The sequence below is a fragment of the Suncus etruscus genome, chromosome 6, assembly GCF_024139225.1.
Source record: "Suncus etruscus isolate mSunEtr1 chromosome 6, mSunEtr1.pri.cur, whole genome shotgun sequence".
Classification (NCBI taxonomy): domain Eukaryota; kingdom Metazoa; phylum Chordata; class Mammalia; order Eulipotyphla; family Soricidae; genus Suncus; species Suncus etruscus.
This window is the reverse complement of record NC_064853.1, coordinates 93,870,610-93,888,724: the sequence shown is the minus strand read 5'-3', so window position 1 is coordinate 93,888,724 and position 18,115 is coordinate 93,870,610. Positions and strand designations below refer to the sequence as shown.

Genomic DNA, 18,115 nt, shown 5'->3' with positions numbered 1-18,115 from the left:
AGATCAAACATATTAAAAAATGGACTAAAAGGCATTTAAAAGAAAAATATCTCCAAAGATACAAAATGGCAAGTAAGCACATATGAACAATATAAATATCAGAGAATACCACCTTGTTGAGGGGAAGGGAGGGAGGGAGAAAGGGAAGAGAAAGAGAGGGAGAGAGGGAGGGAGAAAGGGAAGAGAAAGAGAGGGAGAGAGGGGAGAGTATGGGAGGGAGGGAAGGAGGGAGGGGGAGAGTGTGTGTGTGTGTGTGTGTGTGTGTGTGTGTGTGTGTGTGTGTGAGAGAAAGAGAGAGAGAGAGAGAGAGAGAGAGAGAGAGAGAGAGAGAGAGAGAGAGAGAGAGAGAGAGAGAGAGAGAGAGAGAGAGAATATGTTGGCAAGTATATGTAGAAACTGCAATCCTTGCACACTGCCAGGGGGCCAGTAATATGGTACAGCTGTTTTGGAAAAACGCTGTGATGGCTTAAGCATATGATGTAGCAATTGTACTTCCAAGGCTCTATATGCAAAAGCCTTGAAAGCAGAAACTCAAAGTTTATGGTTGATCATATTCTTAGCAGAATTGTTATTAGCAGCCCAAATAAACTAGTAACTCAAAAAAGTACTGACATAAATGGACGAATAAAATATACAGTACTTCGAAACAAAAGCTTTCTTGGGGGTTTTCTTAGAGGGGTAATCATACCTGGCAGTGCTCTGGGGTTACTCCTGGCTTTACTAGGCTCAGGAATTACTCCTGGAAGTGCTCAGGGGATTTATTTAGCATGCCAGGGATTGAAACCTATAGTGGCTTCATTGCTGTAATCCAGCCCTGAGTGAACAGATCTTGATACCACAAGGATTAAGAAAAACAAGACGTTGAACTAGAAGATTGCATAGCTGTAGGGTGTTTGCCTTGCATGTAGCCAATACAGGGCAGACAGTAGTTCAAATCCTGGCATCCCATATGGTCCCCCGAGACTGCCAGGAGTGATTTCTGAGTGCAGAGCCGAGTATAACCCGAGCACCAACAGGTGTGGCTCAAATACCACCCCCACCCCCACCCCCCAAAAAAGAAAGAAAAACAAGACAAACTTCGCAGAGAAAAAGCATGGAGTTGGGTCCTTCTAGCCTCAAGGACTGAGAGACACCTATGGTCCTCCTGTAGGATTTTTATTGACCAGATTCAATCCACTGGGGTGAGGGCTATTTAACAGACAAGTACCTTTCTAATGCTAATCAAGCCTAGGTGGATCTTTACATCTCAAAAAGGGTGGGTGTAGGGAAGAGGAAGCTAGAACAAAATTTCTGATTTAGGAAAGACAGGGTGTGTGCTTTGTGTGTTTAGCCACAGGACCCCAGAGCCATGTGCAAGACAAGTGCCAACAAGACCCACTATCTCTCTGGCCCCTCCAAACAATCTTATTCAACCTTTTCAGAAAGAAAGTTCTGACACATGTGACAAAGAAAGCTCTTGATCTCCAGTGTCCCATGTGATCCCCCAAGCCAGGAGCGATTTCTGAGCACGTAGCCAGGAGTAACCCCTGATGTCACCAGGTGTGGCCCAAAAATTAACTCTCCCCACCAAAAAAAAAGTGCTGAGATAGACATTTATCAAAAAAAAAAAAAAAAAAGAAACTTAGGGGTAAGGTGTCCCCAAAAGAGGGCTAGGAGGCCATGATGACATAGCCTGCCTGTTTGGGCCAACAGTCCAGCACCTAGGTCTAAAGTACTAGCCATCAGCGAACCACTACTGCTTACTTGGTGGTGTCTGGGGGATGATGCAGTAATAACAAACCTGGGGCCTCTGCACACCAGGCTTGAACCCCAACCACTGAGCATCTCTCCATTTTACAAAGAGGAAAAAAGAGAAGACAAGCTTCAAAATATTTTCAGTACTCATTTCCAGCTCAATTTAAAAATGAAGTTCAGTGATTGAAGCAATAGCATAATGTGTAGGGCATTTGCCTTGCACACAGCTGACCTGAGTTCGATTCCTGCATCTCATATGGTTTCCTGAGCACTACCAAGAATGATCCCTGAGCACAGAGCCAGGAGTAGTCCCTGAGCATCGCTGGGTATAGCTCCTAAAAACACACTAACAAACAAAATATAAATATCAATGACTATCAATCGTTACTCTACTTATTCTTATATACATACATATATATATAGTTATATATAGTTATATTATCAGGAGAAAACCTACCGTCTCTGCTCCAAGAGTCTGCAAGCCGGTGTAAGTTCTATCCAGCTATTGAAAGACAAAAGGAAGACTTAAATTTCAGAGTTTATAAATCATACCACAATCATACCACAAATGCTTACACTAGAAGATTTACTTTCTATGGTGTAAACTATAAATTCATCAGTTTACTAGATGCCCTCATAATTTTCTGGGAGGGAAGTGGAGTAAAATTAAAAACAACTTCAGATATAATTATAATACTTTTAATATAAACTAAACACTTCCTTAAAAATAAACTGCCTGGACTAGAGAGAGTACAGCAGGTAGGGTGCTTGTCTTACATGCAGTTTACTGTGTTTAGCCCACATTTTCTATATGGTATCAAATACTGTCAGGAGTAGTTCCTGAATACAAAGTCAAGAATAATAACTCCTGAGCATTGCCAGGTGTGCTCCCAAAACAAAAACAAATCTGCCTAAGAGCAATTTAAAAATGGAAGAAGAATGATCACTGCAGCATTGTCTAACAGACAGAAAATGGTACATTCAGCAATCATGAACCATCAATTTGTTGATATAAAGCAGCAACAATAACTGCTGGTGAGGATGTGGAGAAAAAGAAATCTCATACACAGCTTGGTAGGCACAGAAAGTGGTATAGCCATTTAGAACAAACCCTGGAGCTTCCTTAAGAAGTTAAGAGAGAAAGCCAGAGCAATAGCACAGCAGTAGGGTGTTTGCCTCGCATGCAGCCACCCCAGGACAGACCTGGGTTCGATCCCCTGCATCCTATAAGGTCCCCTAAACCTGCCAGGAGCAATTTCTGAGCACAGAGCCAGGAGTGATCCCTGAGCGCTGCTGCCAGGTATGACTCAAAATCAAAACAAACAAATAAAAAATAATTTAAGAGAAGGGGCTGGAGAGATAGTACAGCAGGTAGAGTGTTTATCTTGCACATAGCCAACTTGGGTTTGATCCCTGGCATCATATCTGGACCCCAAGCACCAAGGATTTATTCCTAGTGCAGAGCCAAGAATAAACCCTGAGCAGTTTGGTGTGACAAAATAAATACATAAAAGCCAGAGAAAGAACTATCAGTAATCTAGCAATCCCAAAATTGCATATTTATCTGGATATCTGAAGAATAAGAACACTGACACAAAAAGTCATAACCACTCCAATGTTTACAGCAGCATTATGTACTATACCTAAGATGTGAAAGCAAATAAAGTACCATCAACAGATGACTGAATAAAGATGTATTACTTTTTTTTTTGGGGGGGGGAGACACCCGGCAGTGCTCAGGGATTATTCCTGGCTCTCTCAGAAATCACTCCTGGCAGGCATGGGGGGCCATATGAAATGAGATTTAAACCACTGTTGGTCCTGGATCGGCTGCTTGCAAGGCAAAGGCCCTACCACTGTGCTATCTCGCCCGCCCCAAGATGTAGTACATTTATACAACAAAACACTTTTAGCTATAAACAATAATTACTTGCCATTTGTTAAAAAAGAGAAAAAAGAAAGGTGTTCAAATGAGTTATATGAAACACAGTAATAAAACAGACAAAAAAACAGAAATTTTTATCTATGTGTAAATAAGTAGATAAAATGACAAACACATGGGAGGGAGTAGAGAGTACAGTGAATGAGGTTGCTAGTCTGGCATGCAGCCAACCAAGGTTACATTCCCTTATGACCCCACCCCCAGCCCCAACCTGTTCCCTTGAACAGTCAGGAGTAACCCCTGAGCACAGTTGGGTGTGGCCCAAAAACAAACAAAAAAGTATTAGGTGGGCCAGAGAAACAGTACAAGGTAAGGTGTTTGCCTTATGTTTGGCCAGCCTGGGTTCAATCCCCACCATCAAGATATCACTTGAGCAGAGCCACCAATAAGACAAGAGTAGAGCCAGGAGTTAGCTATGGCACTGCTAGTGTGGTCAAAAGAAATAAAACTAAAATTAAAAAAAAAAAAAAAGGCAAAAAATTAAAGCGTTAGGGCTGGAAAGGTAGTACAGGGTGCTTTCCATACACATGACCAACCCCAGTTCAATCGCCAACACCACATAGGGTCCCACAAGTGCTATCAGGAGTGATCCCTGAACACAAAGCCAGGAGTATGCCCCAGTCACTGCTGGGTTGTGATTCCAAGCCCCAAACCTCCCTTCCACGACATTAAAAAAATGTTGGGAGTGATAGTAGAGCAGGTAAGCTATTTGCCTTACATGCGGCCAACCCTGGATGGACCTGAGTTTGATCGCCGACATCCCATATGGTCCCCAGAGCCTGCCACAGGCTTGTGATTTTTGGGCCAGCCACACCCAGCAGTGCTCTGGGGTTCTCCTGGCTCTGTACTCAGGAATTGCTCCTATCACTGCGCTATTGCTCTGAGCACAGCACCAGGTGTAACCCCTGAGCATCAACAGGTGTGACCCCAAAAAATGTGTTGCAATTAAGACCTTTGTATAATAACACCTGTCACATCCATGGTATAACTATCAACTAAACACTGAAGCAAGAACGCAGCACCTAATGTTATTAATTAAGCTGGTTTTCCTATTAGGCTTTGTTAAAGATTTTGTTAGTAAATTCCTAGGGAAGGGGCAAGGACTGTGGTGAAATATCCAAACATATCCAAACATAAATCCTCTTAGGAAAAAAACTGAGTGAAAAGGCAATGCTAATTACTTCTAATATATTAACATCAAAAATGATTTCAGAGTAGAAAGGATTATAACTGAGAAATTATTTACACCAAACAAGCATATCTACATTCAGAGAGGTAAATTCTTTTGGAAGGAAATTATGTAAGCCATGCAGATAGTAATGGTTGCACTTTATGAGGTGATGTCAAGTCTGAACCAGGGTCAACTTCCCTCCAAAGCAAGTGCCTCGTCTCCTGTACTGTATCTCCTGACCAAGAGGCAAAGCTTTAGCCCTGTATTTTAATTTATATTGTACCACTTAAAAACATTTTTTGTGAGGGCTGAAGAGACAGCACTGCCAAGCGAGAGGGTTGCCTTCCATAGTCAGCCCAGGTTTGATTCCCAATATTTTATAGGGTCCACTGAGCACCACCAGTAGTGATTTCTGAGCACAGTGCCCTGAGCATTACCATGTGAGATCCTAAAGTATAAATAAATTGAGATAGCTAAGGAAAACGAACACTATATGGTAAAAGAATAGGGGGGAAATAATTTAGATAGAGAGGAAGGTAAATATAAAACTATAGTGGATCAGCAAATAAAAAATTGCCAGAGATAGACTGAAGTCTGGCTAGGGTACTCAGCAGCCAATAGAGAGAACTACTCAATAAATAATTAAAATCTAGTGTTCATAATAGAAAAGTTTACATACTTTAAGTTGGGGCCTGGGTCATAATACTGCAGGCACAGAACTTGTCTTGTATGCAGCTGACTTGAGTTTGATCCTCAGCACTACAAAGGGTCCCCTAAGCCCTGCTAGGAGTGATCCCTGAGGAGAGAGCCAGGAATAAGCCCTAAGCACCACTGGGTGTGGTCCAAAAATAAAACTAAACAGAATTTTAAAAACCCTTAAACTTTAGCCTTCTTATATTACTAAGAAGACCTGGATAATTCTAAGATACATCCATTTTTATATCTTCCAAAGACTAGAAATGACAGTGTTCTATGTAATCTGCATTTCATTCTAGGGATCACATTTAAAACAAAAACTATTATCAAAATAGCAAGAGGGAGCCGGAGAGATAGGGTAGGGCAGAGGTAGGGCGTTTGCTTTGCAAGCGGCCAACCCAAGACCAGCACTGGTTCCAATCCTGGCATCCCAATGGTCCCCCGTGCCTGCCAGGAGTGATTTCTGAACAGAGAACCAGGAGCAACCCCTGAGCACTGCCGCCGGTGTGGCCCAAAACAAACAAAGCAAGAGGGACAAAACAAACAAACAAACAAAGCAAGAGGGACAGAGTAGGTACAAGAAACGCCACAAGAACAAGAAAAAAGGGCTCAGAAAGATAGCACAGCTGCGTTTGCCTTGCAAGCCGATCCAGGACCTAAGGTTTGAATCCCGGTGTCCCATATGGTCCCCCGTGCCTGCCAGGAGTAACCCCTGAGCACCGCTGGGTGTGCCCCCCCCCCCAAAAAAAAAAGAACAAGAAAAAAGAATTTGGGAGAGATATAAAGGCTATCATTAAATATTATTTGAGTGCCACTGAAAAAAGTCTTGATCTGTGCCAGTTCCATAGATCAAAATGAGATCAAGTTAAAAATAAGTAAATAAAATAAAATAAAAATAAAAGAGCAAATTTTTTTTTATTTATTTATTTTTTGGTTTTTGGGCCACACCCAGTGATGTCAGGGGTTACTACTGTCTCTGTGCTCCTGGCAGGCTTGAGATATGGGATGCCAGGGATTGAACCCAAGCCTGTCCTGGGTTGGCTGCATGCAAGGCAAGCACCCTACTGCTGTGCTATCACTCCAGCCCATAAAAGGGCAAATTAAAATAACATTAATAAAGAAATGTTTAAGAGCTGGCGGGCGGGAGGCAGAATAAATAAATAAATAACTGTCATTTACAAAAATGGCTATAAGGACTGTTGTGGAAAAATTACTGTGCTCTTTGGTGGTGGTGGAGGGAGAAGAGAGAATTGATTACCTGTCGGGAATGTAGAATACAAGAATTCCATACATTCTGGAAACTTTACATCTTATATAACTCTCTAACACTTCAATGTGTTAGAGCATCAAAGAGGAATTGATCTGCAGCACAAAATTCAGAAATAATTATGGGTTTAAATAGTCAGGAAAGGTGACACAGGAATTTAAAAGCATGCAAAGAAGTCAAACAGGCATTCAAGGGAGAGAGAACATGAAGACACAGAGGTGCCAAGCATTTCTGAAACCTACATCTATTGGTCTGGCTGAAGAAGAGTGTGCCCTGTGGTGCATCAGTGTGGCGACAAAAGGGAAACATGTGCATTGTGTAAAAAGTGTGAAGAGGCCCATTATCATTTGAACTTGAATAACAGAAGTCAGCAGCGGTTTCTTAAAAAGCCTTAACAGAACAGTTCCTATGATCTGAAAGGAAGACTGCTTTGATAAGAGTATGTTTTAGGGACTGAAGGTAAAGGAGACTATAAAAGACTAAAGAAGCTAAGCAGGAACAAGATAAGGCTAGGAAGGGCAGAGAGACAAGAGTGCAATGTAAAAAAGATTATGAGGAATCATGGTCTGAACAAAAGAACAAGAATAGGGTACAAACAAACGGTATAGCTCTGAGAATCAACCCAGAGAAAGAGAATATGATAATCCAGTACTAACAGATGCCACAATCCAGGTAGTTTAGATCTCAGGCAATCAGCAAGTAACTGTTTTCTAGTACACCTGGGAATGCCTTTCTGGAATTCTAAGGAAATGAGGAGAGAGGAGTTGGGGCCACAATCTATAGTGCTTAGGGTTTACTCCTGGCTCTGTACTCAGGGATCACACCTGATGAAACTTGTACATATGTGATGGGCCGTGTGGTGCTGGGGAATGAACCACAGTCAGCCAAGCATATGCAAGACAAGCAAGAGTCTTAATCCTTGTATTATCGCTCCAATACTACTTTACTGTAACCGTTTTGGGGCCACATCTGTTGGTGCTCAAGCTTATTCATGCTTATTCAGGGATCACAATAGGTGGTACCTGGAGGACCACATGGAGTGTGAGGGACTGAACCTGGCTTGGCCATATGCAAAACAAGCACCCTACATGCTGCAGCATTGATTGCTTAGTCCCATTGTTAACTGAATCCCAAAGCACTGTGTCACAATCAAACAGGAATTCTATGAGGTCTCCAAAACAGAATATATGTGAACTCTCTATAAACAGTTTCCTTTAGAGAAATCACCGAGGTGCTTTGGGTATCAATATTAACAGAAAAAGGGAGAAGGTAGACTGCTCGTGATGCCATTACTTCAGTGACTAGTACTTCGGCATGTATTTTTTGGGTGTCTTCCACCTATTTAAAATCAGTTGATTCAGTGCATGCCTTGCATCTCTGAGGCCCATGGCTCAAACTTCAAGCCACATACCCATACACACAGACACAAATCAGTTAACCTCACACTGCACATACAGCTTCATATTCTGTAATTTTCACTTTTTATTATTTCCCCCCAGGCCTTGAAAACATTTCTCACAGCTGCATAAGAAATATGTAGCTATAACAATAAAGAACATTTTTCTTTAATGTAGGAGCACTGCTGCAATTTATTCAGCCACCCATTAAGCTGACAAGAACTGGCATGATCTCCAGATTTCTCTTGCATACACTGTCCCCCCTGCCTGTCCATAAGTAGTCAAGCAAGGTCTACGGGTATGCCCTGAACTTCTTAAATCACAAAATGATTAACTACAATGTTCTATATAAAATTTCTCAATTTTCTAAAGATCTTCACTTTATCATTGGAAGAGAAGCATACTCCTTATCCAAATAACAGGTTCATTGTTTTCTCCATTTTCTGGAGAAGCAAAAATAAAATGATGATGGTGATGGTGGTGATGGTGGTGATGACGATGACAATGATGATGTTTGGTTTTGGTTGTTTAACCTCAGGTAATAAAAAACAACAGGCCTAACAAGAGGCTCAAGTCTTCTGATTATCTGCAGGGTTCATCTTCGGCACAGCATAGGACACACAAGATCTAACCGACTTCTAGAATCCAGACATTTCTTTCAGAAGTCTGAATACTGCTGTTTTCAGTACTAGGCTAAGGAGACATTCGTATCTGGGAAGCAATGTCTTATTACGATACCTTCAGATTATGTATGATATCTATCCGCTTGTTCTGGCTGTCCTTAAAGTGAACTTGAACTCTGACAGGAAACTCACCCCAGCCTCTTCTGGTCAGGTGGAAAGGAGGCTCTCTAGGGAAAAACAGGCATTAACTCATTAGTCCCTGCTCACCTCAATATTTTTTTAATAGGAGCCTTGACTTGCACATGTGTATGTTGCCAGCTGATGGATATAGTGTCCATACACACAAGTTGCCCGCATCTCCCCTCAAGATGTGAGGGGAGGGGCCAGAGCAGTGGCACAAGAGGTAGGGTGTCTGCCTTGCACATGCTAACCTATGATGGACCACAGTTCAATCCCCGGCGTCCCATATGGTCCCCAAGCCAGGAGCGATTTCTGAGTGCAGAGCCAGGAGTAACCCCTGAGTGTCACCAGGTGTGGCCCAAAAAGCAAAAAACAAAACAAAACAAAACAATAGATGTGAGGGGAGATGTGAAACTTTCATATTTTAACTCTGGGACATGTACTGAGGCTCTCTCAGGCAAGTCATTCTCTTTCTTTTCCTCAAAATTTCTAAAACCTGTTTTTACTTAAAATAAAAAATAAGGAGCCTCTCCGAATTCAGTGGTATATGGTCCCTGCAATGCTAAGGGCCCAGTGGTGCTCTAACAAATATAGCAATCACGAATACTCAGCAGTACAGAAGTGCCACCAGGGCCTCATCCAGCAGTGGTCAGGTCACCCAGATTATGCCTGCTACTCAAGGGACCATGTGGTATTGCTGATTGAACTCAGGGCCTGGCACATATGAGGTTTGTGTTCTACCACCTAAGCCAGAACCATGATGGTCCCACTTTCTCATACTAAAGAGAAAATGATTATTTTATAATGGTTAGCCAGAAGTTCACATCTTGGGGCTAGATAACTTGCCTTGCATGCAGTCAACCAGTTCAATTACCTGGCAATCCCATATGGTCCCAGAGTGCAAAGCCAGGAGAGTCGCTGAGAACCACTGGGTATGGCCCAAAAACAAAAATGACAAAGTTTACTCTCTCTGGCTCCAGTTTCCTTTGACCAAGAATTAGCCCATTGGTCTAAACATGTTTTGCATTTGGGAGGTCTAGGTATGATCCTAGCACCATATGGATGTCCTCCAAGTAGCACCAGCTGTGGTCCACAACAACAAAAACGAAACATATTTTTCTTTTGAGGCTAAATCAATCTGGATTTTCCTAAAATGCTAAGTTAATAACAAAAAATAATTCAACTTCACTAAATTTCATTACTGAATATTTAGTTAAGAAACTCATCTCGGGCCGGGCGGTGGCGCTAGAGGTAAGGTGCCTGCCTTGCCTGCACTAGCCTTGGATGGACCACGGTTCGATCCCCCGGTGTCCCATATGGTCCCCCAAGCCAGGAGCAACTTCTGAGCCCATAGCCAGGAGTAACCCCTGAGTGTTACCGGGTGTGGCCCAAAAACAAACAAAAAAAGAAATTCATCTCACTTCACAGGAATAAAGACAGACTTTCAGAGCAAAGGAACAGAATTGAGAATCCAGAAGCAGATTCATTCCCTAAGTAGACAGTTAATCTTCAATAAAGAAACAAAAAATAGGAAGTGGAACAAGGAATGTCTCTGCAGCACGTGGTATGGAGAGAAGTCAGTCCCAGATAAGAAATGATTTCAGATCCCTTTCTAACACCATGCACAAAAGTCAAATCAATGTGGATTAAGAATCACAACATCAGGGCCCGGAGAGATAGCACAGCGGTGTTTGCCCTGCAAGCAGCCGATCCAGGACCAAAGGTGGTTGGTTGGAATCCCGGTGTCTCATACGGTCCCCTGTGCCTGCCAGGAGCTATTTCTGAGCAGACAGCCAGGAGTAACCCCTGAGCAACGCCGGGTGTGGCCCAAAAAACCAAAAAAAAAAAAAAAAAGAATCACAACATCTGACATGAATCTATAAATTACACTAAGGAGAATATAAATAGGACAGTTCCTGACACTAAAGTTAGAAGAACATTCAATGATTCAGTATCACTGGTAACACATAAAAAAAAAGAGAACAATTTGGGACTACAAACTAAGAATCTTCAGCACTTCATGAGAAATTGATGAGGGGCCGGAGAGATAACACAGCAGTAGGGCATTTGCCTTGCACAAGGCCAACCCAAGACAGACCTGGGTTCGATTCCCAGCATCCCATATGGTCCCCTGTGCCTGCCAGAAGCAATTTCTGAGCAGAGCCAGGCATAAACCCTGAGCGCTAGTGGGTGTGGCCCAAAAAACGAGAGAGAGAGAGAGAGAGAGAGAGAGAGAGAGAGAGAGAGAGAGAGAGAGAGAAATTGATAAGAATAAAGATACTCTACAGACTACGAGAGAATATTTGCCCATATCCTTGATTCAAAAAGCACTAGAACTACACACACACACACACACACACACACAACTCCATCAAAAAGAGGTGAATAGACCTGCTTGAAGAAATAAAATAGCCCAAAAGTATATGAAAAAATGCTCTACATCTGGTGCTGACATAATGTCTGACTAAAATTTAATTATGAACAAATTTGTTGTGTATATCTCATGGTGATTCATTAAAAATTAATAACAAAAGTGCTCCACATAATTTATCATCAAGGAAATACAAATCAAAACAATAATGAGATAACGCCTCATACCAGTGAGACAGGCATACCTCAAAGAACAAAAAATAAGTGCTGGCGTGGATGGGAGGAAAAAGAGAACTTCATACACTGTTAATGAGAATGCAAACTAGTCTAGCCTTTCTGGATAACAGTATGATGGTACTTCTCAAAAAGCTAACTTCCCAATGACCCAGTAATTCCACTCCTTGGCATCTAGCCTAAGAGCCCAAATCGATTTTAAAAAAGGACATTTGTACTTCTATATTTATTACAGCACTATTTACAAGAGCCCTAATCTAAAACAGCCCAAGAGTTCAAGAACAAATGGTTGGATAAAAAATCTATACTGAACAAAGCTGGAGAGTACAACCAGTAGAGCATACAACTGACCTGGTTCAATTTCCAGCCACTCATATGGTCCTATAAGTCCCACTAGGAGTTATGCCTGAGCACAGAACCAGGAGTAAGTTCTGAGTAGAGTTAGGTACTATCCCCCAAAATAATCAAGAATATATGGTACAGGGAGCCAGAGAGATAGCATGAAAGTAGGGCATTTGCCTTGCATGCAGAAGAGTGGTGGTTCAAATCCAGGCATCCCATATGGTCCCCTGAGCCTGTCAGGGGCAATTTCTGAGTGCTGAGCCAGGAGTAACACCTGAGTGCTGCCAGGTGTGACCCCAAAACAAAACAAAACAAAAAAATTACAGTAAGAATATATGGTACATATACACAATGAAATACAACTCAGCTATAAGAAAAGATGAAATCATGCTATTTTCTGCTGCTTGGATAGATGTAGAGTATCATGCTGAATAAAGTCAGTAGAGGGACAGACACAAAAGAATCTCTTATCTCTTTCATAAGTAGATATAAAAATCATAGTAGAGGAATAACAAATGTCCAAAGGCAACAGAAATTGAGAACTGGTTGTCCGTAGGAAGCTAACAGTTCCTACTTGTAAAACGATAGAGGGGAGGAATCACTAGAACAATGGTGGAGAGAAGTGGACATGCTGGTGGAGAGTGCAGTGTTATGATCTTTCATGTATGAAATCCACTAAAAAGAGCTTCATAAAACAGCCTAAAATCAACACAACATAACTTATACCATATAATCCAATGCTATAATTTTGTTTAGAGAACTAGGAGACATTGATAGCTATCACATTGTCTTGATTATCTGTGAAAAACTCTGAGCTGCACATTCACTACTCAAACGTTCGTTTATTTTACATCCTGGCAAACACAAAATGAATGTTTTAATCTGAAAAGTGACAATTTATTTGAAATTTGGCACTGAAAAGATCTGAAGAACCTGTGTTGTGCTTGGGGATGTGGCTCCTTGCCAGGCATGTGAACATGAGCCAGATCTCAGCATAGCTGTGCTCTCTAGAGGTGTCGCATCATGTGTACAAGCCCATCACAGTAACAGCAATAATGGGGAGGTAGAAAAGAAATAAAGCTACTGATTTTTTTTAAGTATTAACAGTATGACACACTCACTCTGAATTTAGTGGATGGTGAGGAATATGTATTTTGCTCACTGAACTAGTTTGTTGTCATTCAAAATGCTATGTTGAAGTGGCCGAACAGATAGCTCAGCAGTAGGGTGTTTGCCTTGCATGCGACAGACCCAGCAGGAACCTAGGTTCAATCCCCAGCATCCCATATGGTCCCGAGTCTGCCAGGAGCGATTTCTGAGCACAGAGTCAGGAGTAATCCCTGAGCACTGCCGGATGTGGCCCCAAAACAAACAAAAAAACTATGTTGAAGGGAAGCAAAAGGAAAATTAATGAAAAGAAGAGTGACAAACCATCAATCATCAATGGTACATGAGTTATAATTAAAATAGGTATGGTACTTTTGGGTTCAGAGTGATAGTGCAGCAGTGAATAGGGCATTTGCCTTGCACATGGCCGACCAAGGTTTGACCCTGACATCCCATGTCTCCCAAGCCTGCCAGGAGTAATGCCCAAGTGTAGAGCCAGAAGTTACCCTTGTGCAAAACTGGGCATGATCCAAAAAACAAAAAGGGGAACATTTAACTGATTGACCTTTAAGGTCTGTTAAAAACAGAAAGTTGTTTAAGCTAATGAAGAAAATAAATTAAAATTTAAAATTTAAATGTTCCTATGAATCACCAGCGTGGTTTTACAGCAATGAAAGAGAATGCCAAGATTATATATAGAGTAAGGTACTTCCACTGTGGGTTTTGAAAGCTAAGAAGTGCAAATTCAGTGAGCAGAGTCAAGAACAGGCTGTAAGTGCCAGGGGATGTAGCACAGACACGTCTGCAAGGCCACTCTTGCCATCTCTGGTGATGCCATTTGGATCTCAGAGCCAAAGAAAGATATATAAGAGCACAACTCACAGCTATGTGTGACCCACCTATCATCACAAGGGATGGAAGAGAGGGGAAGAAGGCTTGAGAAGAGTCTAACAACAGATCTAGATCAGGCACCAAGCCAGAGGCCAGCAGGGGGGACAGGAGAGCTTCTAAGAGCTCATCCTTGAGTCTAAGAATTGTCCAGAAAATAAAGAAACCTACTTGTGTTGTAAACAGAAAAGCAAGCAAAGAAAATTAGCAAGCCCTGGATAGAAAAGACTAGAACACTAGCTAAATTAGAAAGAGAAACCACCATAGCTGAGATATAATCAGCTGAAAAGAAAAGATAGCTTGATATCAAATGAGAAGAGCAATCTGAGAAGACTGAAAAGGGATCCAAAACAAGAGATCTGGTAGGGCAGAAAAGCAAAATGAATGCTTCATCCTCTCCTTTTTTGCTTTGTCTTGTTTGATATGGTGAGTCATATGCAGCAGTGCTCAGGTGCTAATCCTGTGGTGCTAGGAGAAGCATAATTTGTGCCATTTCTAGGGCACCCAGGCCTATAAGCACAACATGAGGAGATACTGCTTCAAAGCATAATGAATGTAAGATTAAAGCAAATTCTATGATAACGCAACTGGTCCTTTTAAGCAAAAGCCTGAATTAATCTTTCAGTATGTGTCAATGACAATGTTTAGGGGCCGGAGAGATAGCACAGCGGTAGGGCATTTGCCTTGTATGCAGTAGACCCAGGACTGATGGTAGTTCAAATCCTGGAATCCCAGATAGTCCCCCGTGTCTGCCAGGAGCGATTTCTGAGCGCAGAGCCAGGAAACACCCAAATGCCGCCAGGTGTGACCCCCTCAAAAAAATGACGTTTATATGCTGAATTTCTGCCAGTATGGGTCTAGCACACCAGCTGTGTCCTGAACAGATGAGATGTACCTAGTCTGCCTTATATTCACTGAGAGGAAGGAAGGCTAAATAGAAGCAATAAAGCAAAAAGGAGCTGCAAAGGGAACCAAGTTTTCAATGGGATATTCCCCTATAACATATTTTTGGGAAGCAAAAGAAGGAATAGAAGATAACACATAACAGATGAATGTTGTTCTTCTGAAGAATGATTTTCAGCTGACGAAGAGTCTGGTCTTCTGAACCGCTTAGGAAACCAGCCCTGCCATTCCTACCCCCAGGTCTTTGGTCTTCATTCACACCTACTCAAGTGTTGAGAGGAGGGTGACAGTTCTTCATGGGTATGCCCCAGGCTGACTGGACAAGTGAGTGGGGAACTGACTGCACCCTTGACTCAGTGAGGAAGCTCAAAATGAACTTGAAGTTATACATGACTTCTTGTTTGTTTTATTAAACTATGTTTTGTTTTGGTTTTCCAGAAAAAAACAAAGATGTCTTCACTTATATAAGGACTGTCAGCTCCTAAACCTTTAATAGACCTGTAGAGTATTTATAGAAGAGTAACTTCACTGATGACCCAGAGAGAAAAAACAAAGCAATAGAGATCTTAAAAATGCCATTTTGGGGGCCGGTAAGGTGGCACTAGAGGTAAGGTGTTTGCCTTGCAAGTGCTAGCCAAGGAAAGACCTCAGTTCGATCCTCCGGGCATCCCATATGGTCCCCCCAAGCCAGGGGCGATTTCTGAGCGCTTAGCCAGGAGTAACCCCTGAGCATCAAATGAGTGTGACCCAAAACAAAAACAAAAACAAAAAAATGCCATTTTGGAGCTGGAGATATATTACAAGGAGTAAAGTGCTAGCCTTGAACCCGAGTCAGGTCCCCAACATCCCCGTATGATCTCCTGAGTAATCTCTGGGCACAGCAAGTATGAGCCAAAAAAAAAAAAAATTGGCAGGTTTAGAAACAGGAAGAATATAATGTCTCACCCAAATAATTCAGTTAGTTGACCAATCTTTCACGATCATTTCTGGACATCCAGAACTCATTATTTAATGAAGGTTGCTACTATACTTCTGAATCTATCAGCTATAAATATTGTCTTTTTCTAGAATATATGTTATAGTTCCCCTATAGACCTTCAAAAATTTATAGAAACTGGGAACGTGAGCAATAGCACAGAGGTAGGGTGTTTGCCTTGCGCACAGCTGAACCGGGACAGACCCAGGTTCGATTCACATCATCCCATATGGTCCCCCAAGCCTGGCAGGAGCAATTTCTGAGTGCAGAGCCAGGAGTACCCCTGAGCACTGCTGGGTGTGGTCCAATTCCCCCCGCCCAATGAAAACAAACCAAAAAACCAAATACTAACAGTATCGCCGCCCAGCCCAATATACTGTTTTCCTTTGCAGAAAAAACGCACAGTTTACTATAGTGCAGTCACTGTGTGAAGTCAATTCTATCTTTTAACTTGTCTGGCTTTATAACCACATAATAAAATACCTCCACTGAGACATGCTATGGTTGACTACTTAAGTTGCCATTGGCACAGTTTTGTGTTTTGTTTTGTTTTTGTCTATTTTGGGGCCACTCCCAGCAATGCTCAGGGGTTATTCTTGGTTCTGCACTTATGTAACATTCCTGGAAGGAAGGTTCAGAGAACCATATAGAACACCAGTGCATCCTATGTATACCATTCTGGTCCCAGGGCATAGTTTCTAAATAAGGGAACAAAGATTCAAACCCAGGCATCAGGCTTTAGGGCTCAAAGAGCTGGTTCACACCTTTCTCTCCCACCCAGGTCACTCCCCACCACAGACAACAGTGTGGCGGGACAGCATCGGACTGTAGGGCACTGCAAATCTATGGAATTCTAAGAACACAGCCCAAGTTTGCATTTCTGTACCAAGGACTTACTTCTGCCTTCTGGGTCTTTTTATTTTTTGATTTATTTTTGTTTGTTTGTCTTAGCAGCCAGACCTGGCTGTGCTCAGGGCTTACTCCTGGAAGGGCCCAGGGAAGGATATGAAGTGCCCAGGATGAAACCTGGGTTGGCTGCATTCAAAGCAAGCACTTTACCTCTTTGGGGGTTATTTGTTGTTTATTTTTTGTTTTGGGGCCATACCCGGTGAGCTCAGGGATTACTCCTGCCTTGGGGGACCATATGGGACGGGGGTGGGGGGGGTGGGGGGGATATCAAACCGCAGTCCATCCTAGGCTAGCGTGGGCAAGGCAGATGCCTTACCATTTGCACCACCACTCTGGCCCCTTACCTCTGTGTTATCTCTCTGGCCCAATTTTTATTTTCCTGAGGTAACTACTATGAAATTTAAAACTTATTTTATGGCTAACAATATACTTCACCTGCACAATGCAGTTCCTACATTCATTCACACCAAATGAAATAGATACAAATGTTTCCAAGAGTCTCAGTATCATTCTCTTCAGTGATTCTCTTGCACCAGGAACAGGAATATTCTATTCAACTCCTCAAAGGTGGGGAGATCACGTTTTTCCTCTTGACAATTCACATCTGAATCTCCAGGTCTACCAGTATACATTTAGTATTGCTGTGTGCCTAAAAGCAAAATCTAAAACCCAGGGCCTATGAAGTTGGCTAAAGGTGGCCACCACAACAGAACCAAACTACTACAAAACAAAACCCAACCTGCCCTTTACCAGTTTGTATGCTTGGGAAGAGATTCAGAATGCAGAAACACACCTGTGCTCTGAAATAGATGCAAAATCAATTCCTAAGTTTCAAAGCAGCAGTGAAAGATCTTGCCTACTCATCAAATAACTATATGTACCAATGTAAGAAACCCCTTTCATTATTTTTACAGACATGCTTTTTTCTTCTTTTTTTGATATATAAAGTTAAAATTAAAATGAATGACCATCCAAGTGATGAGGAATTAGGTTCTAAAATCTCATGAAGTAACAATCACAAAGATTCTAAAGGAGAACAATTTATGGACTGTTTATGGAAAGGCTAGTGTCGGTGAGTTTTGAGCAATGAGAGAATAAAAAAGATGGTGTTGAGGTCCATACACTATTGGGGATTTGTATTTTACCTGAGTGTCACCATTGTGGTGATCAAAGTCAGTACTTTTCCAGAACAACTATAAATTAAAGTATGAACATGGGGCCGGAGAGATAGCACAGCAGCATTTGCCTTGCAAGCAGCCAATCCAGGATGTAAGATGGTTGGTTGGGGGCCCGGAGAGATAGCACAGTGGCGTTTGCCTTGCAAGCAGCCGATCCAGGACCAAAGGTGGTTGGTTGGAATCCCGGTGTCCCATATG

General features: G+C 42.1%; 1 protein-coding gene and 1 non-coding gene across 3 annotated transcripts in view; both read right to left on the bottom strand.

Annotated features, from left to right (window-relative positions):
* Positions 1-18,115, bottom strand: part of YEATS2 (YEATS domain containing 2) — a 94,909-nt gene that overhangs the window by 57,020 nt on the left and 19,774 nt on the right. For both annotated transcript variants that reach the window (XM_049775816.1, XM_049775817.1), the window contains exons 7-8: positions 8,946-9,057; positions 2,192-2,236 (exon numbers count right to left, since the gene is read on the bottom strand). In XM_049775816.1, coding sequence (XP_049631773.1) covers positions 2,192-2,236; positions 8,946-9,057 — 157 coding nt within the window. The remainder of the gene's footprint in view (positions 1-2,191; positions 2,237-8,945; positions 9,058-18,115) is intronic.
* Positions 8,377-8,513, bottom strand: LOC126012507 (small nucleolar RNA SNORA58). Its single transcript, XR_007496967.1, has one exon. It is a non-coding gene; the product is annotated as a small nucleolar RNA SNORA58 (small nucleolar RNA).